The sequence below is a fragment of the Oncorhynchus nerka genome, linkage group LG18 (genome assembly GCF_034236695.1).
Source record: "Oncorhynchus nerka isolate Pitt River linkage group LG18, Oner_Uvic_2.0, whole genome shotgun sequence".
Lineage (NCBI taxonomy): Eukaryota > Metazoa > Chordata > Actinopteri > Salmoniformes > Salmonidae > Oncorhynchus > Oncorhynchus nerka.
The window spans coordinates 21,485,379-21,511,620 of NC_088413.1; the positions used below are offsets into that span (position 1 = coordinate 21,485,379).

The window sequence follows — 26,242 nt, forward strand, 5'->3', positions numbered from 1 at the left end:
CATGTCTCTCTCTTTCCTCTTCTCCTCAGCATGTCTCTCTCTTTCCTCTTCTCCTCAGCATGTCTCTCTACTTCCTCTTCTCCTCAGCATGTCTCTCTACTTCCTCTTCTCCTCAGCATGTCTCTCTCTTTCCTCTTCTCCTCAGCATGTCTTCCTCTCTCCTCAGCTCTCTCTCTTTCCTCTTCTCCTCAGCATTTCCTCTCTCTTTCCTCTTCTCTTCTCAGCATGTCTCTCTACTTCCTCTTCTCCTCAGCATGTCTCTCTACTTCCTCTTCTCCTCAGCATGTCTCTCTACTTCCTCTTCTCCTCAGCATGTCTCTCTCTTTCCTCTTCTCCTCAGCATGTCTCTCTCTCTTTCCTCTTCTCCTCAGCATGTCTCTCTCTCTTTCCTCTTCTCCTCAGCATGTCTCTCTCTTTCCTCTTCTCCTCAGCATGTCTCTCTACTTCCTCTTCTCCTCAGCATGTCTCTCTACTTCCTCTTCTCCTCAGCATGTCTCTCTACTTCCTCTTCTCCTCAGCATGTCTCTCTACTTCCTCTTCTCATCAGCATGTCTCTCTCTTTCCTCTTCTCCTCAGCATGTCTCTCTACTTCCTCTTCTCCTCAGCATGTCTCTCTCTCTTCCGCTTCTCCTCAGCATGTCTCTCTACTTCCTCTTCTCCTCAGCATGTCTCTCTACTTCCTCTTCTCATCAGCATGTCTCTCTCTTTCCTCTTCTCCTCAGCATGTCTCTCTACTTCCTCTTCTCCTCAGCATGTCTCTCTACTTCCTCTTCTCATCAGCATGTCTCTCTCTTTCCTCTTCTCCTCAGCATGTCTCTCTACTTCCTCTTCTCATCAGCATGTCTCTCTCTTTCCTCTTCTCCTCAGTATCTCTCCCTCTCTCTCTTCTCCTCAGCATGTCTCTCTCTCTCTCTCTTCTCCTCATCATGTCTCTCTCTCTTCTCCTCAGCATGTCTCTCTCTCTTCCTCTTCTCCTCAGCATGTCTCTCTCTCTTTCCTCTTCTCCTCAGCATGTCTCTCTACTTCCTCTTCTCCTCAGCATGTCTCTCTCTCTATTTCCTCTTTTCCTCAGCATGTCTCTCTCTTTCCTCATGTCCTCAGCATGTCTCTCCCTCTCTTCTCCTCATCATGTCTCTCTCTCTCTCTTCTCCTCAGCACGTCTCTCTCTCTCTATTTCCTCTTTTCCTCAGCATGTCTCTCTCTTTCCTCATGTCCTCAGCATGTCTCTCTCTCGCTTTCCTCTTCTCCTCTCCTGTCCTCTCTCTCCCTCTGTCATTTGGCCAGACACTATCAAATAAAACACATTCAGACTTGAAGAGCTCAACTCCTTCAGAACAGGTGTGTGTGATATAACCATACTAATCAGATAGGTAGGAGTGTCTCTTTTCTCAGTTTGTCACCACATTATCATTTATTAAGCAGATTGAGTACAGCAGTTGAAATGACCCCCCCGCCCCATGCACCCTGTCCCGGTGTCTGCAGCCTCTCAGCTAGCAGCATCAAGTAGCCTCTTCACCCTTCACTCTGAAGACGGCGCCTCAGACTCACTTTATAAGGAAGCTGAAAGAAAGAGAGAGAGACACACAGAGAGAGACAGAGAAAGACAGAGAGACAGAGAGAGAGACGGAGAGAGAGCGTGTGATTACAGAGCGCTCGCCAGTTAGTGTGTGACAAAGTCAACTGTGTTCTGACTGTATTCAGTGTCGCTCGGTAGATTTAATCTTGATCTGACTGCATTAAGTGTCGTTCAGTAGATTTCATTGTGATCTGACTGTATTAAGTGTCGTTCAGTAGATTTCATTGTGATCTGACTGTATTAAGTGTCGTTCAGTAGATTTAATCTTGATCTGACTGCATTAAGTGTCGTTCAGTAGATTTCATTGTGATCTGACTGTATTAAGTGTCGTTCAGTAGATTTCATTGTGATCTGACTGTATTCAGTGTCGCTCGGTAGATTTAATCTTGATCTGACTGTATTAAATGCTGTTCAGTAGATTTCATTGTGATCTGACTGTATTAAGTGTCGTTCAGTAGATTTCATTGTGATCTGACTGTATTAAATGCTGTTCAGTAGATTTCATTGTGATCTGACTGTATTAAGTGTCGTTCAGTAGATTTCATTGTGATCTGACTGTATTAAATGCTGTTCAGTAGATTTCATTGTGATCTGACTGTATTAAGTGTCGTTCAGTAGATTTCATTGTGATCTGACTGTATTAAATGCTGTTCAGTAGATTTCATTGTGATCTGACTGTATTAAATGTTGTTCAGTAGATTTCATTGTGATCTGACTGTATTAAATGTTGTTCAGTAGATTTCATTGTGATCTGACTGTATTAAGTGTCGTTCAGTAGATTTCATTGTGATCTGACTGTATTAAATGCTGTTCAGTAGATTTCATTGTGATCTGACTGTATTAAATGCTGTTCAGTAGATTTCATTGTGATATGACTGTATTAAGTGTCGTTCAGTAGATTTCATTGTGATCTGACTGTATTAAGTGTCGTTCAGTAGATTTCATTGTGATCTGACTGTATTAAATGCTGTTCAGTAGATTTCATTGTGATATGACTGTATTAAATGTTGTTCAGTAGATTTCATTGTGATATGACTGTATTAAGTGTCGTTCAGTAGATTTCATTGTGATATGACTGTATTAAATGTTGTTCAGTAGATTTCATTGTGATATGACTGTATTAAGTGTCGTTCAGTAGATTTCATTGTGATATGACTGTATTAAGTGTTGTTCAGTAGATTTCATTGTTTCATTGTGTTCAGTAGATTTCATTCTCTCGGACTGCGTGCTGCTAACTGTTGTTTTGATGATTATGGGTGTTACTTGTTACTTATATTCTGATAGCTGGAGAATCTGGATGTGTCCTAAATCGTATCCTACCAGATCTCTACGAGTCCTGGACAAAATTAGTGCTCATAAAAGAACAAAGGTCGCTATTTGGGGCGAAGCCATTGATTCGAGCAGAGGCTGACAAAATCCTTTTGGGATAAAGCATCTGACAACTCATCTGACTAGCCGTCAGATGAGTTGACGTGACTCATCTGAAGACTCATCTGAAGACTCATCTGAAGACTCATCTGAAGACTCATCTGATGACTCTTTAAAAAAAAATATATACATTTTTTTAACCTTTATTTAACTAGGCAAGTCAGTTAAGAACAAATTCTTATTTTCAACGATGGCCTAGGAACAGTGGGTTAACTGCCTGTTCAGGGGCAGAACGACAGATTTGTACCTTGTCAGCTCGGGGGTTTGAACTTGCAACCTTCCGGTTACTAGTCCAACGCTCTAACCACTAGGCTAGTCTGACGCGGCTCGTCTGACGCGGCTCATCTGACGGGACTCATCTGACGGGACTCATCTGACGGGACTCATCTGACGCGACTCATCTGACGCGACTCATCTGACGCGACTCATCTGACGAAGTTCAAAAGTGGGTAAAGTTGTCTTCCAAGGGCAGTTTGAGTTCGCTCGTTTAGGAAAAAATGCAACACGATGTTCTGGGTGAAAAGTGTCTGGGTGTGTTCCATGTTAGAGGGTGGATGGTGTGAACTTAGACACCCCTGGAGACCTGGAGTGAAGTAATCTATTTATACACTATGTAGGGCAAGGAGTTAATCAAGACCACCTCAACTGGAAAACTCTGGGCACAGACGTTTTCCTGGTTAAGTCACGTGTCCAGGAAAACTCTAATGTGTGTGTGAATACCATTGGTAACATGGTGAAGTCCAGGTATGTGTGTTACCTGTAGGGGTAGCCGTGGTACTTGGACCTGAAGATGGACAGCAGGAAGCTGAAGAAGAACACTACCAGGCCCAGTCCCACCAGGCAGATAACTGAAACACACAGTACAACATTACACACACACTACCACACAAACAGTCCCACCAGGCAGATAACTGAAACACACAGTACAACATTACACACACTACCACACACACAGTCCCACCAGGCAGATAACTGAAACACACAGTACAACATTACACACACACACACTACCACACACACAGTCCCACCAGGCAGATAACTGAAACACACAGTACAACATTACACACACACACACTACCACACACACAGTCCCACCAGGCATATAACTGAAACACAGTACAACATTACACACACACACACTACCACACACACAGCCCCACCAGGCAGATAACTGAAACACACAGTACAACATTACACACACACACACACTACCACACACACAGTCCCACCAGGCAGATAACTGAAACACACAGTACAACATTACACACACACACAGTCCCACCAGGCAGATAACTGAAACCCACAGCACAACATTACACACACACACTATCACACACGTACACGCACAACCACACACACTATCCCTTACAAGCACACACACTACCACTCACACATACTACCCCACACACACACACACACACACACACACACACACTCACCCCTTTAGTATGATAACGAGGCAATTTATAGTTATTTTGGGATGGTTAAAAACACCTCAATGACAAAAGATGAGAATGATTCTCTCTCTCTCTCTCTCTCTCTCTCTCTCCCTCCCCTCCCTCCCTCCCTCCCCCTCTCTAGGTTGGCCATATTCCCCACTGCAGTATGTTGTCTGGTAGTATAATTAGCTATCAGACAGTGGTAACTGTAAAGGGTGTGTGGAGGACCTATTGAATGGATTTGATGTCACCACTGAGATCCTTCAACAGTCCTCTATGTAGCTGTGGGTTGAAGACAGGGCTGAGTGGAACTAATGTCACATTGTCACGTAAGCAGTGTAATGTAAGCTCTTCGTAATCATCACTAAGGCTTATATTCTGACGTTTACCAGCCTGTGGTTTTTATAATCATATCATATATGTATATATATTTTTTAGTAATGGGTTTCTATGAAAATTAGTCACTACGACATCGTCCCAAATGGGTGCCTACTTGGGACGCACTACGTTTGACCAATGCCCAAATGGGTCCCTACTTGGGACGCACTACGTTTGACCAAGGCCCAAATGGGTCCCTACTTGGGACGCACTACGTTTGACCAAGGCCCAAATGGGTCCCTACTTGGGACGCACTACGTTTGACCAAGGCCCAAATGGGTCCCTACTGATATATTTATTTCACCTTTACCAAGGCCCAGGTGGGTCCCTAGTTGAGAACACCTTTATTTGACCAGGCCCAAATGGGTCCCTAGTTGGAACACCTTTATTTAACCAAGGCCCAAAAGGAGGGAACAGGGTGCCATCATTTGGGAATGATGGGTGTTTCTGCTGATATATTTATTTCACTTTTATTTAACCAGGTAGGCAAGTTGAGAACACCTTTATTTAACCAGGTAGGCAAGTTGAGAACAAGTTCTCATTTACAATTGCGACCTGGCCAAGATAAAGCAAAGCAGTTCGACAGATACAACGACACAGAGTTACACATGGAGTAAAACAAACATACAGTCAATAATACAGTATAAACAAGTCTATATACGATGTGAGCAAATTAGGTGAGAAGGGAGGTAAAGGCAAAAAAAGGCCATGGTGGCGAATAAATACAATATATCAAGTAAAACACTGGAATGGTAGATTTGCAGTGGAAGAATGTACAAAGTAGAAATAAAAATAATGGGGTGCAAAGGAGCAAAATAAATACAGTAGGGAAAGAGGTAGTTGTTTGGGCTAAATTATAGGTGGGCTATGTACAGGTGCAGTAATCTGTGAGCTGCTCTGACAGCTGGTGCTTAAAGCTAGTGAGGGAGATAAGTGTTTCCAGTTTCTGAGATTTTGGTACTTCGTTCCAGTCGTTGGCAGCAGAGAACTGAAAGGAGAGGCGGCCAAAGGAAGAATTGGTTTTGGGGGTGACTAGAGAGATATACCTGCTGGAGCGTGTGCTACAGGTGGGTGATGCTATGGTGACCAGCGAGCTGAGATAAGGGGGGACTTTACCTAGCAGGGTCTTGTAGATGACATGAAGCCAGTGGGTTTGGCGACGAGTATGAAGCGAGGGCCAGCCAACGAGAGCGTACAGGTCGCAATGGTGGGTAGTATATGGGGCTTTGGTGACAAAACGGATGGCACTGTGATAGACTGCATCCAATTTATTGAGTAGGGTGTTGGAGGCTATTTTCTAAATGACATCACCGAAGTCGAGGATTGGTAGGATGGTCAGTTTTACGAGGGTATGTTTGGCAGCATGAGTGAAGGATGCTTTGTTGTGAAATAGGAAGCCGATTGTAGATTTAACTTTGGATTGGAGATGCTTAATGTGAGTCTGGAAGGAGAGTTTACAGTCTAACCAGACACCTAGGTATTTGTAGTTGTCCACATATTCTAAGTCAGAACAGAGTAGTGATGCTGGACGGGCGGGCAGGTGCAGGCAGCGATAGCTGAGAGGCGAACTTAAAAAGGGGCTTGTTTTCTCCATGTGCTGTCAGTCGACACGTTGCAGACGGATGAAGGACTGTCACTGGACACGTTACAAAGACCTTGTTTTGCATTTTAATTACCACTTTCTCAAGGATAACTGCTTTTGCACAACTATGTGTATGTGTGTACATGCATGTGTTTGTCTGGTCTCAGTAGAACTACAACAGTGGGCCTCTGAAGCTCTGTATTAATCATGTTTACAGTACGCTCCAGCGCGCACACACACACACGCACAACCACACACACACACACACACACACACACACACGCAAACGCACAACCACACACGCACACAAACAACCACACACACACACACACACACACACACACGAGGTTGGCCTTCTGTGCTGTGCACGCACCACAAACACACACGCCGTGGGGGTCAGGGTTCATCTCTCTGGTGTTAATTAAAGGAACAGTGGACTGAGTGCCGGCCTCTTCACATCTGCCAGACTTAATTGACAGTTATGCAAATATCCATCATGCTTCTACAAATTATAATGTCATGTCATTATGTATGCAGCATGTGGGGGGGGGGCACGACTCAGTCATAAAATATTAGCTGGGGGAACATGCCTTGGTCCCTCTGTTCCTCCCCCTGCTGTGAAGAGGAGACCCCCTACACACACACAGACACACACATAGTGGGAGGAGAGAGGAGCAGGGGAAGGAGGAGAGGGAAGGAGGAGAGAGGAGCAGGGGAAGGAGGAGAGAGAGGAGGAGGGGAGAGGAGCAGGGGAAGGAGGAGAGGGAAGGAGGAGAGAGGAGGAGGAGAGAGGAGCAGGGGAAGGAGGAGAGAGGAGCAGGGGAAGGAGAAGAGAGGAGCAGGGGAAGGTTGTGTGGGGGGGGGGGGGCACGACTCAGTCATAAAACATTAGCTGGGGGAACATGCCTTGGTCCCTCTGTTCCTCCCCCTGCTGTGAGGAGACCCCCTACACACACACAGACAGACACACACGTAGTGGGAGAAGAGAGGAGCAGGGGAAGGAGGAGAGGGAAGGAGGAGAGAGGAGGAGGAGAGAGAGGCAGGGGAAGGAGGAGAGAGGAGCAGGGCATGGAGGAGAGGGAAGGAGGAGAGAGGAGGAGGAGAGAGGAGGAGGAGAGAGGAGCAGGGGAAGGAGGAGAGGGAAGGAGGAGAGAGGAGGAGAGAGGAGCAGGGGAAGGAGGAGAGAGTAGGAGGAGAGAGGAGAAGGGGAAGGAGGAGAGAGGAGCAGGGGAAGGAGGAGGAGAGAGGAGGAGGAGAGAGGAGCAGGGGAAGGAGGAGAGAGGAGTAGGGGAAGGAGGAGAGAGGAGGAGAAGAGAAGAGCAGGGGAAGGAGGAGGAGAGGAGCAGGGGAAGGAGGAGAGAGGAGCAGGGGAAGGAGGAGAGAGGAGTAGGGGAAGGAGGAGAGAGGAGGAGGAGAGAGGAGCAGGGGAAGGAGGAGAGAGGAGCAGGAGAGAGGAGCAGGGGAAGGAGGAGAGGGAAGGAGGAGACAGGAGGAGAGAGGAGGAGGAGAGAGGAGCAGGGGAAGGAGGAGAGAGGAGCAGGGGAAGGAGGAGAGAGTAGGAGGAGAGAGGAGAAGGGGAAGGAGGAGAGAGGAGCAGGGGAAGGAGGAGAGAGGAGGAGGAGAGAGGAGCAGGGGAAGGAGGAGAGAGGAGTAGGGGAAGGAGGAGAGAGGAGGAGAAGAGCAGCAGGGGAAGGAGAAGGAGAGAGGAGCAGGGGAAGGAGGAGAGGGGAGGAGGAGAGAGGAGCAGGGGAAGAGGGAGAGAGGAGTAAGGGGAAGGAGGAGAGAGGAGGAGAAGAGAAGAGCAGGGGAAGGAGGAGGAAAGAGGAGCAGGGGAAGGAGGAGAGAGGAGGAGGAGAGAGGAGGAGAAGAGAGGTGCAAGGGAAGGAGGAGAAGAGAGGAGCAGGGGAAGGAGGAGAAGAGAGGAGCAGGGGAAGGAGGAGAGAGGAGGAGGGGAAGGAGGAGAGAGGAGCAGGGTAAGAAGGAGAGAGGAGCAGGGGAAGGAGGAGAGAGGAGCATATTTATCTCTACTGTTCTGTTAATAGCAGAGAGAAATGACTTCTGGCATTGAAGAACAACTATCTGGTCCTCACCTTGTTCACACCGTGGTGGTGTTTAAATAGGAGAGTGGAATCTCACTCCACTGAAGTATGCATTGAATGAGAGAGATAGAGAGAGAGAGAGAGAGAGAGAGAGAGAGAGACAGCACAGACCCAGACAACAGTCCAGCACAACAACACAACACCCCCTTAATCAGCCCTTCTGACAACCCCCCCACACCCACGGAGGACAACCACAAGACACAGAATGTACTCCTTATGGACTCAAATGGGAAATATATAGAAGAAAAAAACCTTTTTCCCAAACAGTGTGTCTAAACTCTGGTGTCCAAACACCCAGCGCGCCCTCGACCTTCTGTCTGAGGACCAACTAGGCTCAGCTAGCCACATAATAATACACACAGGCACAAACAACCTGAGAGCACAGCAGGAAAGGGTGGCCACAGCACTGAAGGGAGTGATTGAAAAGGCTTCTTCTACTTTCCCCAACGCACAAGTGGTTATCTCCACCCTGCTACCACGAAAAGACTTCCACCCTGCCACAATACAGCGGGTAAACGCAAGTATTTCCCGTGACTGTGCCTCAAAACCAAATGTTTTCCTGGCCCACCACTCCACCCTGGACTTGAACAGCCTCTATGACCAGGTCCACCTCTACAAGGCAGCAGTGCCCACCTTCGCCCGGACTCTAAAGGACATCGCTCTCAAACGTATCCCCAACACTTCACACAGGAGCAACAGATCAATAGACACCCCACCCAGACCAGCGAGACATCCTCCAAGACCTGCAGGACCCCCCCCCCCCCCCCCCGGACCTACACATAGAGGACCCACGCCAAGAGGACTCACATCCAGACCACAACACCCCCAGACACATCCACACCCCCACCCCAACCAATCAACACCCCCCACGTCAACCATGCCCACACCCCATTTAGGCCCCCTCAGATCAGACCTATGCCACTCCTGCCCACCCCATGCACCCCACCCCCGTAAAGAGGGCGTCAACATGGAAATCACACATACGCCCAGGTAGTGAGCGGGCAAACAGGCCCAACCCCCACTCTTACACTCGCTCAAGCCAATGGCATGTACCAGATGCTCAGCAGGCTCTGCTCACACTTACTGGCCTGAGGCCAAACCACGACCAACAACATTGGACACTTTATGGAACAAAAAGCCTTCACTATATCATCCTGGAATATCCAAGGCCTGAGGTCATCTGCCTTTGGCCTAAAGAGCAGGAACCCGGACTTCACCAAAGAAATCGGTAATACAGACATTGTCATCCTGCAAGAAACCTGTTATAGAGGAGACGGACCCACTGGTTTCCCTCTAGGTTACAGAGAGCTGGTAGTCCCATCCACCAATCTGCCAGGTGTGAAACAGGGAAGGGACTCAGGGGGTATGCTAATTTGGTATAGAGCAGACCTAACTTACTCCATTAAATTAATCAAAACAGGAACATTTTACATTTGGCTAGAAATTCAAAAGGAAATTATCTTAACAGAGAAAAATGTCCTCCTGTGTGCTACCTATATCCCCCCACTAGAATCCCCATACTTTAATGAAGACAGCTTCTCCACCCTGAAGGGGGAAATCAATCATTTCCAGGCCCAGTACTAGTCTGTGGCGACCTAAATGCCAGAACCTGACACCCTCAGCACACAGGGGGACAAACACCTGCCTGCAGGTGACAGCATTCCCTCACACATATGCCCCACTAGGCATATGTTTCACTGCAATAGTGAAGGTGTAAACTTGTCAGTAGAAAATCTTAACAGTATATTTGACCTCTCAGCTTCCCTATCAAATCTGAAAACCTGAGTCTACGCCTTCATTATGGTGAATCACTAAAACAATACAGAAATACACTACGGAAAAAGAAGGAACAGCATGTCAGAAAGCAGCTCAATGTAATTGAAGAATCCATAGACTCTAACCACTTCTGGGAAAATTGGAAAACACTAAACAAACAACAACACGAAGAATTATCTATCCAAAATGGAGATGTATGGGTAAACCACTTCTCCAATCTTTTTGGCTCTATAACAAAGAATAAAGAGCAAAAACATATACATGATCAAATACAAATCTTAGAATCAACTATTAAAGACTACCAGAACCCACTGGATTCTCCAATTACCTAGAATGAGTTACAGGACAAAATAAAAACCCTCCAACCCAAAAAGGCCTGTGGTGTTGATGGTATCCTTAATGAAATGATCAAATATGCAGACAACAAATTCCAATTGGCTATACTAAAACTCTTTAACATCATCCTTAGCTCTGGCATCTTCCCCAATATTTGGAACCAAGGACTGATCACCCCAATCCACAAAAGTGGAGACAAATTTGACCCCAATAACAACCGTGGAATATGCGTCAACAGTAACCTTGGGAAAATCCTATGCATTATCATTAACAGCAGACTCGTACATTTCCTCAAAGAAAACAATGTACTGAGCAAATGTCAAATTGGCTTTTTACCAAATTACCGTACAACAGACCATGTATTCACCCTGCACACCCTAAGTGACAACCAAACAAACCAAAACAAGGGCAAAGTCTTCTCATGCTTTGTTGATTTCAAAAAAGCCTTCGACTCAATTTGACATGAGGGTCTGCTATACAAACTGATGGAAAGTGGTGTTGGGGGTAAAACATACGACATTATAAAATCCATGTACACAAACAACAAGTGTGCGGTTAAAATTGGCAAAAAACACACATATTTCTTCACACAGGGTCGTGGGGTGAGACAGGGATGCAGCTTAAGCCCCATCCTCTTCAACATATATATATCAACGAATTGGCGCGGGCACTAGAAAAGTCTGCAGCACCCGGCCTCACCCTACTAGAATCCAAAGTCAAATGTCTACTATTTGCTGATGATCTGGTGCTTCTGTCACCAACCAAGGAGGGCCTACAGCAGCACCTAGACGTTCTGCACAGATTCTGTCAGACCTGGGCCCTGACAGTAAATCTCAGTAAGACCAAAATAACGGTGTTCCAAAAAAGGTCCAGTTGCCAGGACCACAAATACAAATTCCATCTAGAAACTGTTGCCCTAGAGCACACAAAAAACTATACATACCTTGGCCTAAACATCAGCACCACAGGTAACTTCCACAAAGCTGTGAACAATCAGAGAGACAAGGCAAGAAGGGCATTCTATGCCATCAAAAGGAACATAAATTTCAACATACCAATTAGGATCTGGCTAAAAATACTTGAATCAGTCATAGAGCCCATTGCCCTTTATGGTTGTGAAGTCTGGGGTCCGCTCACCAACCAAGACTTCACAAAATGGGACAAACACCAAATTGAGACTCTGCATACAGAATTCTGCAAAAATATCCTCAGTGTACAACGTAGAACACCAAATAATGCATGCAGAGCAGAATTAGGACGATACCCACTAATGATCAAAATCCAGAAAAGAGCTGTTAAATTCTACAACCACCTAAAAGGAAGCGATTCCCAAACCTTCCATAACAAAGCCATCACCTACAGAGAGATGAACCTGGAGAAGAGTCCCCTAAGCAAGCTGGTCCTGGGGCTCTGTTCAACAAACACAAACACACCCCACAGAGCCCCAGGACAGCAGCACAATTAGACCCAACCAAATCATGAGAAAACAAAAAGATAATTACTTGACACATTGGTAAGAATTAACAAAAAAACAGAGCAAACTAGAATGCTATTTAGCCCTAAACAGTCACAGTGGCAGAATACCTGACCACTGACTATGTACAGACTTAGTGAGCATAGCCTTGCTATTGAGATAGGCTGCCGTAGACAGACCTGGCTCTCAAGAGAAGACAGGCTATGTGCACACTGCCCACAAAATGAGGTGGAAACTGAGCTGCACTTCCTAACCTCCTGTCCAACGTATGACCATATTAGAGAGACATATTTCCCTCAGATTACACAGATCCACAAAGAATTCGAAAACAAATCCAACTTTGATAAACTCCCATATCTACTGGGTGAAAATCCACAGTGTGCCATCACAGCAGCAAGATTTGTGACCTGTTGCCACAAGAAAAGGGCAACCAGTGAAGAACAAACACCATTGTAATTACAACCCATATTTATGCTTATTTATTTTCCCTTGTGTTCTTTAACCATTTGTACATTGTTACAACACTGTATATATATATATATATATATATATATATATGTATAATATGACTTTTGTAATGTGTTTATTGTTTTGACATTTCTGTATGTGTAATGTTTACTGTTCATTTTTATTGTTTATTTCACTTTTGGATATTATCTACCTCACTTGCTTTGGCAATGTTAACATGTTTCCCATGCCAATAAAGCCCCTTGAATTGAATGAGAGAGAGAGAGAGAGAGAGAGAGAGAGAGAGAGAGAGAGAGAGAAGTGGTGAGACAGGGAGTGGTGACACCAGGATATTTTGTGGGTGACTCATTCTCATGGACCTGTTGGATAATGTGTGTGACTGTGTGTTTTTCACCGGGAGATGTGTGTAGCTCCAGTTTGAGGCTGATTAATTTAAATGTAATTAAAAATGTGTGAGCGTGCATGTGACTACGCGACTGAACAGTAGTTAGTGACAGTCTGTGTCAGTCTGTGTGTCTGTGATTGAACAGTAGTTAATGACAGTGTATGTCTATGTGATTGAACAGTAGTTAGTGTCAGTCTGTGTGTCTGTGATTGAACAGTAGTTAGTGACAGTATGTGTGTCTGTGATTGAACAGTAGTTAATGACAGTGTATTTCTATGTGATTGAACAGTAGTTAGTGACAGTGTGTGACTATGTGATTGAACAGTAGTTAATGACAGTGTGTGACTATGTGATTGAACAGTAGTTAATGACAGTGTGTGACTGTGTGATTGAACAGTAAGTAGTGACAGTGTGTGTCTATGTGATTGAACAGTAGTTAATGACAGTGTGTGACTGAGTGATTGAACAGTAGTTAGCAACCGTGTGTGACTATGTGATTGAACAGTAGTTAGTGACAGTGTGTGACTATGTGATTGAACAGTAGTTAATGACAGTGTGTGACTGAGTGATTGAACAGTAGTTAGCGACCGTGTGTGACTATGTGATTGAACAGTAGTTAGTGACAGTGTGTGACTATGTGATTGAACAGTAGTTAATGACAGTGTGTGACTGAGTGATTGAACAGTAGTTAGCGACCGTGTGTGACTATGTGATTGAACAGTAGTTAATGACAGTGTGTGACTATGTGATTGAACAGTAGTTAGTGACAGTGTGTGACTGTGTGATTGAACAGTAGTTAGTGACAGTGTGTGACTATGTGATTGAACAGTAGTTAATGACAGTGTGTGACTATGTGATTGAACAGTAGTTAATGACAGTGTGTGACTGTGTGATTGAACAGTAAGTAGTGACAGTGTGTGTCTATGTGATTGAACAGTAGTTAATGACAGTGTGTGACTGAGTGATTGAACAGTAGTTAGCGACCGTGTGTGACTATGTGATTGAACAGTAGTTAGTGACAGTGTGTGACTATGTGATTGAACAGTAGTTAGTGACCGTGTGTGACTATGTGATTGAACAGTAGTTAATGACCGTGTGTGACTATGTGATTGAACAGTAGTTCATGACAGTGTGTGACTATGTGATTGAACAGTAGTTAGTGACAGTGTGTGACTATGTGATTGAACAGTAGTTAGTGACAGTGTGTGACTATGTGATTGAACAGTAGTTAGTGACAGTGTGTGACTATGTGATTGAACAGTAGTTAGTGACAGTGTGTGACTATGTGATTGAACAGTAGTTAGTGACAGTGTGTGACTATGTGATTGAACAGTAGTTAGTGACAGTGTGTGACTATGTGATTGAACAGTAGTTAGTGACAGTGTGTGACTATGTGATTGAACAGTAGTTAGTGACAGTGTGTGACTATGTGATTGAACAGTAGTTAATGACAGTGTGTGACTATGTGATTGAACAGTAGTTAATGACAGTGTGTGACTGTGTGATTGAACAGTAGTTAGTGACAGTGTGTGACTATGTGATTGAACAGTAGTTAGTGACAGTCTGTGTGACTATGTGATTGAACAGTAGTTAGAGACAGTGTGTGACTATGTGATTGAACAGTAGTTAGTGACAGTGTGTGACTATGTGATTGAACAGTAGTTAGTGACAGTGTGTGTCTATGTGATTGAACAGTAGTTAGTGACAGTGTGTGACTATGTGATTGAACAGTAGTTAGTGACAGTGTGTGACTATGTGATTGAACAGTAGTTAGTGACAGTGTGTGACTGAGTGATTGAACAGTAGTTAGTGACAGTGTGTGACTATGTGATTGAACAGTAGTTAGTGACAGTGTGTGACTGAGTGATTGAACAGTAGTTAGTGACAGTGTGTGACTATGTGATTGAACAGTAGTTAGTGACAGTGTGTGACTGAGTGATTGAACAGTAGTTAGTGACAGTGTGTGACTATGTGATTGAACAGTAGTTAGTGACAATCCGTGTGACAAACAGTAGTTAGTGACAGTCTGTGTGACTGAACAGTATTTAATGACAGTGCATGTCTATGTGATTGAACAGTAGTTAGTGACAATCTGTGTGACAAACAGTAGTTAGTGACAGTGTGTGACTATGTGATTGAACAGTAGTTAGTGACAGTGTGTGACTGTGATTGAACAGTAGTTAGTGACAATATGTGACTATGTGATTGAACAGTAGTTAGTGACCTTGTGTGACTATGTGATTGAACAGTAGTTAGTGACAGCCTGTGTGACTGGACAGTAGTTAGTGACAGTCTGTGTGACTGAACAGTAGTTAGTGACAGTCTGTGTGACTGAACAGTAGTTAGTGACTGTGTGTGACTATGTGATTGAACAGTAGTTAGTGACAGTGTGTGACTATGTGATTGAACAGTAGTTAGTGACAGTGTGTGACTATGTGATTGAACAGTAGTTAGTGACAGTGTGTGACTATGTGATTGAACAGTAGTTAGTGACAGTGTGTGACTATGTGATTGAACAGTAGTTAGTGGCAGTCTGTGTGACTGGACAGTAGTTAGTGACAGTCTGTGTGACTGGACAGTAGTTAGTGACAGTCTGTGTGACTGAACAGTAGTTAGTGACAGTCTGTGTGATTGAACAGTAGTTAGTGACAGTCTGTGTGACTATGTGATTGAACAGTAGTTAGTGACAGTGTGTGACTATGTGATTGAACAGTAGTTAGTGGCAGTCTGTGTGACTATGTGATTGAACAGTAGTTAGTGACAGTGTGTGACTATGTGATTGAACAGTAGTTAATGACCGTGTGTGACTATGTGATTGAACAGTAGTTAATGACAGTGTGTGACTATGTGATTGAACAGTAGTTAGCGACCGTGTGTGACTATGTGATTGAACAGTAGTTAGTGACAGTGTGTGACTATGTGATTGAACAGTAGTTAGTGACAGTGTGTGACTATGTGATTGAACAGTAGTTAGTGGCAGTCTGTGTGACTGGACAGTAGTTAGTGACAGTCTGTGTGACTGGACAGTAGTTAGTGACAGTCTGTGTGACTGAACAGTAGTTAGTGACAGTCTGTGTGATTGAACAGTAGTTAGTGACAGTCTGTGTGACTATGTGATTGAACAGTAGTTAGTGACAGTGTGTGACTATGTGATTGAACAGTAGTTAGTGGCAGTCTGTGTGACTATGTGATTGAACAGTAGTTAGTGACAGTGTGTGACTATGTGATTGAACAGTAGTTAATGACCGTGTGTGACTATGTGATTGAACAGTAGTTAATGACAGTGTGTGACTATGTGATTGAACAGTAGTTAGCGACCGTGTGTGACTATGTGATTGAACAGTAGTTAGCGACAGTGTGTGACTATGTGATTGAACAGTAGTTAGTGACAGTGTGTGACTATGTGATCGAACAGTAGTTAATGACAGTGTGTGACTATGTGATTGAACAGTAGTTAGTGACCGTGTGTGACTATGTGATTGAACAGTAGTTAGTGACAGTGTGTGACTATGTGATTGAACAGTAGTTAGTGACAGTGTGTGACTATGTGATTGAACAGTAGTTAATGACAGTATATGACTATGTGATTGAACATTAGTTAGTGACCGTGTGTGACTATGTGATTGAACAGTAGTCTCATTAGGGTGGGCTCCAGTGCTGCTGATCCTGTTATTGATGGTGGCCTTCATCAGACTGGGGTTAACTGGGTAGGATGGAGCCTCCATTAGCTTTCATTTCACCCAGCAGCTGCCACTGTTTTCACTGTGTGTGTGTTTTCACTGAGCCGCTGCAAGTTGATCAGCCACCGCAATCACACACACATGCTAACAATGGTGGAAGGGTGTGTGTGTGTGGCTTCCATATTAACACAACATCTGGTTATTTGTGCTTCTGTGTACGTACTTGCGATAAAGGTCAGTGATTTTCCTCTAATAGAAATTTGATAAAGCCCTGCATCACTCCTTCAGTTTATATCGCTAAGTGTTTTTAAAGATTTCACTCATTACAGAGAACATTTAAAGATATTATCTAATCAGTCCTTTTAATCGATTTTGTTCAATGTGTACTCGCGCTTAAGTAAATCTGATCCCGGACCAGGGAACCGGCCGATCCAACTGTTTCATGTCGCGGCCTGTTTGTTTCATCGTGAGAGCTAATTTAAGCCCTGTTTATAATTTCCCTCATTAGCTACGCAGCTTGGATTGGGCTGTGCTTTTCAGGATTAGCACGCGAGATCAAAGTTCAGCCAACCTCTGATTCCACCACTGGCCTAAGCCCCATAATAGGAGCATGATCCTAGCGCGCTAATTAGCATTTCAAAAGCTTGTTAGCGGTTGATGCTAAAAGGAATGCTTATGACGGTAACGATGAAAAACTGGCATTTGCCTTTACTTTACATTGTTAAGGGGATAACACACCCCTTTAACCACCATTTTGTTTTTAGGTTTACTTATCTGGGTCCTGCTCGGTAGAGAAGTTGTGTCTGAACACTCCACACTCAGCAGCTAAAACAGTAGAGTTGAAGAGTGATCGGGTGTCTGATGTCAAAGTCCAGGACGTTACCTCACCAATATTTTCAGCATAACAATTATCAACGGGATGATAGTTTCATGCTGTGTGGGACTGAGTTTTCAGACACACACAAACAAACGCAGGTGACCCAATCACTGACAGCAGAACAAGAGATCCTCTCATTTCCATACAAAGTCCCTCTATACTAACCACAACAATCACACCCCTCATACTACAGAGATTACAACGCAGCAGCAGGACTATTCAACTGCAGTCCTGGAGCCCAGGTAGAAAACCTTCTGGCCATTTCCTCCTTCTAATCAGGGACCTGGGACAGCACTGACCAACCACCTGACAGTTCACCAGTGGACTAGCAGGTAGAGAAGGAAAGCAGCAGGACTATTCAACTGCAGTCCTGGAGCCCAGGTAGAAAACCTTCTGGCCATTTCCTCCTTCTAATCAGGGACCTGGGACAGCACTGACCAACCACCTGACAGTTCACCAGTGGACTAGCAGGTAGAGAAGGAAATCAGCAGTACTATTCAACTGCAGTCCTGGAGCCCAGGTAGAAAACCTTCTGGCCATTTCCTCCTTCTAATCAGGGACCTGGGACAGCACTGACCAACCACCTGACTGTTCACCAGTGGACTAGCAGGTAGAGAAGGAAAGCAGCAGTACAGCACTTGGGCCCTTGGGGGCCCGGCAGCTGAATGGCCCTGTAATACAGTCTGTGATACAATAACAAACCAGGAGGAATCACTCACTTCTCCTCTTGCCCACATCTCCTTTGGACGTCGCCGCCTCATTGAGCAGGACCATCCCCATGGTGATGGCGGCATCTGTGGGCAGTTGTCAAGGAAACGGACTAACCACAGCGTGTGTGCTGTAAGTGTATGTTTGTGATAGTGTGCGCGTGCACTGTGTATAACCCAGACAATGTCAATCTTCCAAAAGTCAAAAGTCTATTCAGCTGCAGTGTGTTCTCACTCAGTGTGAGCAGTGAGCCGTTAACTCCAGACTGTGAAAGTAGCGATTACTGAGGGATAAATCAACTCCTCGGCTATTGTAGCTATTGTGCAGGCATTGTGCAGGCATTGCTAACGACGGAATAGGAGATGGCTAGAGAACAGAAGGAGAAGAGATGCCGATGGACTACGACGTTAGTTGTGGACAGGGGAGTTGTGTGGACCACCCAGGCATAAAGACTCTGGAGCCACAAGGTGGCTGAGGTTCGGACCACTGGATGCACTCATCTTGACGCCTATTTATGAAGTTCCATTAGCTCAGTGGGTTAGAGTGTAGTGATGGTAACGCCAGGGTCGTGGGTTTGACTCCCGCATGGGTCACATACCATATACTGAACACTACCTGTCACTGTCAACATAAGTCACTTTGGATAGAAGTGTCTGGGATTATGACCAGTAAAGTAAGGAAAATTAAATATTATCAAAACAATTTCATTTAAGTTTATTACAGTCATACCTAAAGCAAGTCTAGCCATTTCCTTGTGCACAGGCTCTCATGCATATGGAAATCATGGATCTTTTTGAAAGACCACTTCCATAACTAAACTAGGCCTTAGATGGAACACATCGTGATGTTGAGAGGCAACAGCATATGTGATTATGCCAACGGGTCCTTGAGAATCAGGCCTGAGACATACACACCTGTGCACGCACACATCGGCTTCTCATCTCCCCAAGCAGTGTGTGAGTGAGTCTGTGTGTGGGTGGGTGGGAGTGGGGGTTGGACAGAGCCAACACGGAGCAAACAAACCATTCTAATTAAAGTGGAATTAAAACTGGAAGAGACTGGAGATAGTACTAATGAAAAAAAGAAGACAACTGCCAGCTGTGTGTGTGTGTGTGTGTGTGTGTGTGTGTGTGTGTGTGTGAGAGAGAGTCTCAGGCCTCATTCTCAAGGCTGCTGCTCTCAAGCCTTTTAGCATGTGTTCCATTGATTGTGTGTGAGAGCTCCAGATACAGTGTTTGAATGTGAACCACAGAGAAAGGGTAGAACATGTGGGTGGAACTGTGTTTTGTGTAGAGCTGTGCATCATGTCAGTGTGTTTGTTTGGGCCCTTTACAGATGCTGCCTGACGTATGTGTGCCTTTGTGTTTTCACTGGTGTCTATATCCCACATATGTCCCATCCAACCCCCCCAGAATGACACTGTAGGAAACAGTAAGGACTAGAATAACTGTAGGTCTCTACGGCGATACACTATGGACTAGAATGACTGTAGGTCTCTACGGCGATACACTATGGACTAGAATAACTATAGGTCTCTACGGCGATACACTATGGACTAGAATGACTGTAGGTCTCTACGGCGATACACTATGGACTAGAATGACTGTAGGTCTCTACGGCGATACACTATGGACTAGAATGACTGTAGGTCTCTACGGCGATACACTATGGACTAGAATAACTGTAGGTCTCTACGGCGATACACTATGGACTAGAATGACTGTAGGTCTCTACGGCGATACACTATGGACTAGAATAACTATAGGTCTCTACGGCGATACACTATGGACTAGAATGACTGTAGGTCTCTACGGCGATACACTATGGACTAGAATAACTGTAGGTCTCTACGGCGATACACTATGGACTAGAATGACTGTAGGCCTCTACGGCGATACACTATGGACTAGAATAACTGTAGGTCTCTACGGCGATACACTATGGACTAGAATGTCTGTAGGTCTCTACGGCGATACACTATGGACTAGAATGACTGTAGGTCTCTACGGCGATACACTATGGACTAGAATGACTGTAGGTCTCTACGGCGATACACTATGGACTAGAATGACTATAGGTCTCTACGGCGATACACTATGGACTAGAATGACTGTAGGTCTCTACGGCGATACACTATGGACTAGAATGACTGTAGGTCTCTACGGCGATACACTATGGACTAGAATAACTGTAGGTCTCTACGGCGATACACTATGGACTAGAATGACTGTAGGTCTCTACGGCGATACACTATGGACTAGAATAACTGTAGGTCTCTACGGCGATACACTATGGACTAGAATGACTGTAGGTCTCTACAGCGATACACTATGGACTAGAATGACTGTAGGTCTCTACGGCGATACACTATGGACTAGAATGACTGTATGTCTCTACGGCGATACACTATGGACTAGAATGACTGTAGGTCTCTACGGCGATCCACTATGGACTAGAATGACTGTAGGTCTCTACGGCGATACACTATGGACTAGAATAACTATAGGTCTCTACGGCGATACATTATGGACTAGAATAACTGTAGGTCTCTATGGCGATCCACTATGGACTAGAATGACTGTAGGTCTCTACGGCGATACACTATGGACTAGAATGACTGTAGGTCTCTACGGCGATACACTATGGACTAGAATGACTGTAGGTCTCTACGGCGATACACTATGGACTAGAATGACTGTAGGTCTCTACGGCGATACACTATGGACTAGAATGACTGTAGGTCTCTACGGCGATACACTATGGACTAGAATAACTGTAGGTCTCTACGGCGATACACTATGGACTAGAATAACTATAGGTCTCTACGGCGATACACTATGGACTAGAATGACTGTACGTCTCTACGGCGATACACTATGGACTAGAATGACTGTAGGTCTCTACGGCGATACACTATAGACTAGAATAACTGTAGGTCTCTACGGCGATACACTATGGACTAGAATAACTAGGTCTCTACGGCGATACACTATGGACTAGAATGACTGTAGGTCTCTACGGCGATACACTATGGACTAGAATGACTGTAGGTCTCTACGGCGATACACTATGGACTAGAATGACTGTAGGTCTCTACGGCGATACACTATGGACTAGAATAACTGTAGGTCTCTAGATACACTATGGACTAGAATGACTGTAGGTCTCTACGGCGATACACTATGGACTAGAATAACTATAGGTCTCTACGGCGATACACTATGGACTAGAATGACTGTAGGTCTCTACGGCGATACACTATGGACTAGAATGACTGTAGGTCTCTACGGCGATACACTATGGACTAGAATGACTGTAGGTCTCTACGGCGATACACTATGGACTAGAATAACTGTAGGTCTCTACGGCGATACACTATGGACTAGAATGACTGTAGGTCTCTACGGCGATACACTATGGACTAGAATAACTATAGGTCTCTACGGCGATACACTATGGACTAGAATGACTGTAGGTCTAGGCGATACACTATGGACTAGAATAACTGTAGGTCTCTACGGCGATACACTATGGACTAGAATGACTGTAGGCCTCTACGGCGATACACTATGGACTAGAATAACTGTAGGTCTCTACGGCGATACACTATGGACTAGAATGTCTGAGGTCTAGACATATGGACTAGAATGACTGTAGGTCTCTACGGCGATACACTATGGACTAGAATGACTGTAGGTCTCTACGGCGATACACTATGGACTAGAATGACTATAGGTCTGCGATACACTATGGACTAGAATGACTGTAGGTCTCTACGGCGATACACTATGGACTAGAATGACTGTAGGTCTCTACGGCGATACACTATGGACTAGAATAACTGTAGGTCTCTACGGCGATACACTATGGACTAGAATGACTGTAGGTCTCTACGGCGATACACTATGGACTAGAATAACTGTAGGTCTCTACGGCGATACACTATGGACTAGAATGACTGTAGGTCTCTACAGCGATACACTATGGACTAGAATGACTGTAGGTCTCTACGGCGATACACTATGGACTAGAATGACTGTATGTCTCTACGGCGATACACTATGGACTAGAATGACTGTAGGTCTCTACGGCGATCCACTATGGACTAGAATGACTGTAGGTCTCTACGGCGATACACTATGGACTAGAATAACTATAGGTCTCTACGGCGATACATTATGGACTAGAATAACTGTAGGTCTCTATGAATCCACTATGGACTAGAATGACTGTAGGTCTCTACGGCGATACACTATGGACTAGAATGACTGTAGGTCTCTACGGCGATACACTATGGACTAGAATGACTGTAGGTCTCTACGGCGATACACTATGGACTAGAATGACTGTAGGTCTCTACGGCGATACACTATGGACTAGAATGACTGTAGGTCTCTACGGCGATACACTATGGACTAGAATAACTGTAGGTCTCTACGGCGATACACTATGGACTAGAATAACTATAGGTCTCTACGGCGATACACTATGGACTAGAATGACTGTACGTCTCTACGGCGATACACTATGGACTAGAATGACTGTAGGTCTCTACGGCGATACACTATAGACTAGAATAACTGTAGGTCTCTACGGCGATACACTATGGACTAGAATAACTATAGGTCTCTACGGCGATACACTATGGACTAGAATGACTGTAGGTCTCTACGGCGATACACTATGGACTAGAATGACTGTAGGTCTCTACGGCGATACACTATGGACTAGAATGACTGTAGGTCTCTACGGCGATACACTATGGACTAGAATGACTGTAGGTCTCTACGGCGATACACTATGGACTAGAATGACTGTAGGTCTCTACGGCGATACACTATGGACTAGAATAACTGTAGGTCTCTACGGCGATACACTATGGACTAGAATAACTGTAGGTCTCTACGGCGATACACTATGGACTAGAATAACTGTATGCCTCTACGGCGATACACTATGGACTAGAATAACTGTAGGTCTCTACGGCGATACATTATGGACTAGAATAACTGTAGGTCTCTATGGCGATCCACTATGGACTAGAATGACTGTAGGTCTCTACGGCGATACACTATGGACTAGAATGACTGTAGGTCTCTACGGCGATACACTATGGACTAGAATGACTGTAGGTCTCTACGGCGATACACTATGGACAAGAATGACGCTAGATACAGTTGAAGTCGAAAGTTTACATACACATTAGTCAAATACATTTAAAATCAGTTTTTCACAATTACTGACATTTAATCATATAAAACATTCCCTGTCTTAGGTCAGTTAGGATCACCACTTTATTTTAAGAATGTGAATGTCAGAATAATAGTGGAGAGAATGATTTATTTCAGCTTTTTATTTCTTTCATCACATTCCCAGTGGGCCAGAAGTTTACATACACTCAATTAGTATTTGGTAGCATTGCCTTTAAATTGTTTATCTTGGGTCAAACATTTCGGGTAGCCTTCCACAAGCTTCCCACAATAAGTTTGGTGAATTTTGGCCCATTCCCGCTGACAGAGCTGGTGTAACTGAGTCAGGTTAGTAGACCTCCTTGCTCGCACACGCTTTTTCAGTTCTGCCCACAAATGTTCTATAGGATTGAGGTCAGGGCTTTGTGATGGCCACTCCAATACCTTGACTTTGCTGTAAGCCATTTTGCCACAACTTTGGAAGTATGCTTGGGGTCATTTTCCATTTGGAAGACCCATTTGCGACCAAGTTATAACTTCCTGACTGATGTCTTGACATGTTGCTTCAATATATTCAGCAAATGCAGCAAAGCACCCCCAAAACATGATGCTGCCACATCCGTGCTTCACGGTTGGGATGGTGTTCTTTGGATTGCAAGCCTCCCCTTTTTTTAAACATAACAATGGTAATTATGGCCAAACAGCTCTATTTTTGCTTCATCAAACCAGAGAACATTTCTCCAGAAAGTACAATCTTTGTCCCCATGTGCAGTTGCAAACCGTAGTCTGGCTTTTTTATGGCGGTTTTGGAGCAGTGGCTTCTTCCTTGCTGAGCGGCCTTTGAGGTTATGTCGATATAGGACTCGTTTGACTGTGGAAATAGATACTTTTGTATCTGTTTCCTCCAGCATCATCACAAGGTCCTTTGCTGTTGTTCTGGGATTGATTTGCACTTTTCGCTCCAAAGTACGTTCATCTCTAGGAGACAGAACGAGTCTCCTTCCTGAGCGGTATGACGGCTGCGTGGTCCCATGGTGTTTATACTTGCATACTATTGTTTGTACAGATGAACGTTCTACCTTCAGGCATTTGGCATTTGCTCCCAAGGATGAACCAGACTTGTGGAGGTCTACAATTGTTTTTCTGAGGTCTTGGCTGATTTCTTTTGATTTTCCCATGATGTCAAGCAAAGAGGCACTGAGTTTGAAGGTAGGCCTCCAAATACATCCACAGTTCCACCTCCAATTGACTCAAATTATGTCAATTTGCCTATCAGAAGCTTCTAAAGCCATGACATCATTTTCTGGAATTTTCCAAGTTGTTTAAAGGAACAGTGAACTTTAGTGTATGTAAACTTCTGACCCACTGGAATTATGATATACTGAATTATAAGTGAAATCATCTGTCTGTAAACAACTGTTGGAAAAATGACTTGTGTCATGCACAAAGTAGACGTCCTAACCGACTTGCCAAAACTATATAGTTTGTTAACAAGAAATTTGTGGAGTTGGTTAAAAAACTAGTTTTAATGACTCCAACCTATGTGTATGTAAACTTCCCACTTCAACTGTATGTACTAAGCGCATGCAACAGGTGTAAAGCTCACACCTGTTTTTCTATGCAGAGGAGATATTGCTAGAGGTTTATGTGAAGTAATACAGTATTACGGCCAACTGTAAATACAGAGTAAATAGTGTAGTATATGGGATATTATGAAGCTTCAGGATTCGCTTTCCGGTTGGTGTTTAGGTGCAAATGCCTCCTGAATCTGGCTCTAGAATAGGTAGTGAATACAGGCTTCCCATTGGTTAGTCCTCTGTATCATATAGAGGAAGTAGTGAATACAGGCTTCCCATTGGTTAGTCCTCTGTATCATATAGAGGAAGTAGTGAATACAGGCTTCCCATTGGTTAGTCCTCTGTATCATATAGAAGAAGTAGTGAATACAGGCTTCCCATTGGTTAGTCCTCTGTATCATATAGAGGAAGTAGTGAATACAGGCTTCCCATTGGTTAGTCCTCTGTATCATACAGAGTACTGTAGGTAGTAAGTATAGGCTTCCTACTGGATAATCCTCTGTATCATACATAGTAGTTATTGAATACAGGCTTCACATTGGTTAGTCCTCGATATCATATAGAAGAAGTAGTGAATACAGGCTTCCCATTGGTTAGTCCTCTGTATCATATAGAGGAAGTAGTGAATACATGCTTCCCATTGGTTAATCCTCTGTATCATAGAGAGTACTGTAGGTAGTAAGTATAGGCTTCCTACTGGATAATCCTCTGTATCATACATAGTAGTTATTGAATACAGGCTTCACATTGGTTAATCCTCGATATCATATAGGGGAGGTAGTGAATACAGGCTTCCCATTGGTTAATCCTCAGTTCTCCCATGAGGCATTCGTCTTAAGGATACTGAGCAGCAGGATGATGTGGGACTCAGCTACAAACTGGGCCTGGCTGCTCCCATGGATATAACTCTGAAAAAGAGAGAGGAGGGGAGAACCGGAGAGAGAGGTAGAGAGAAGTATATACAGAGAGAGAGAGGTATAGAGAGAGATAGAGAGAGGTATAGAGAGAGAGAGAGAACGAGAGAGAGAGAGAGCGAGAGAGAGAGAACGAGAGAGAGAGAGAGAGAGAGAGAGAGAGAGAGAGAGAGAGCGAGAGAGATAGAGAGAGAGAGAGAGAAGATAAAATGTTAGTCACAATTGGTCAAAATTCCCTTATTATGAAAAAGCAGGTAGGGAGAGAGATGGAATTGGAGAGACGTACAGCACGTGATCTATAGACCATGAATGAGAGAGAGAGGGGGGGAAAAGGCCAAGATAAAAAATGTACAAAT

The 26,242-nt window shown here is 44.4% G+C and overlaps 1 protein-coding gene across 2 annotated transcripts in view; it reads right to left on the reverse strand.

Moving 5' to 3' along the window:
• Positions 1-1,455: 1,455 nt before the first annotated feature.
• The window catches only part of tusc3 (tumor suppressor candidate 3), a 121,745-nt gene continuing 96,958 nt past the window's right edge, over positions 1,456-26,242 (reverse strand). The window contains exons 7-10 of one of the 2 annotated variants that reach the window (XM_065003746.1): positions 25,817-25,880; positions 18,218-18,292; positions 3,762-3,852; positions 1,456-1,560 (exon numbers count right to left, since the gene is read on the reverse strand). In XM_065003746.1, the coding sequence (XP_064859818.1) occupies positions 1,545-1,560; positions 3,762-3,852; positions 18,218-18,292; positions 25,817-25,880 (246 nt within the window). In that variant the 3' untranslated portion in view covers positions 1,456-1,544. The other variant, XM_065003745.1, reaches the window with a different exon arrangement.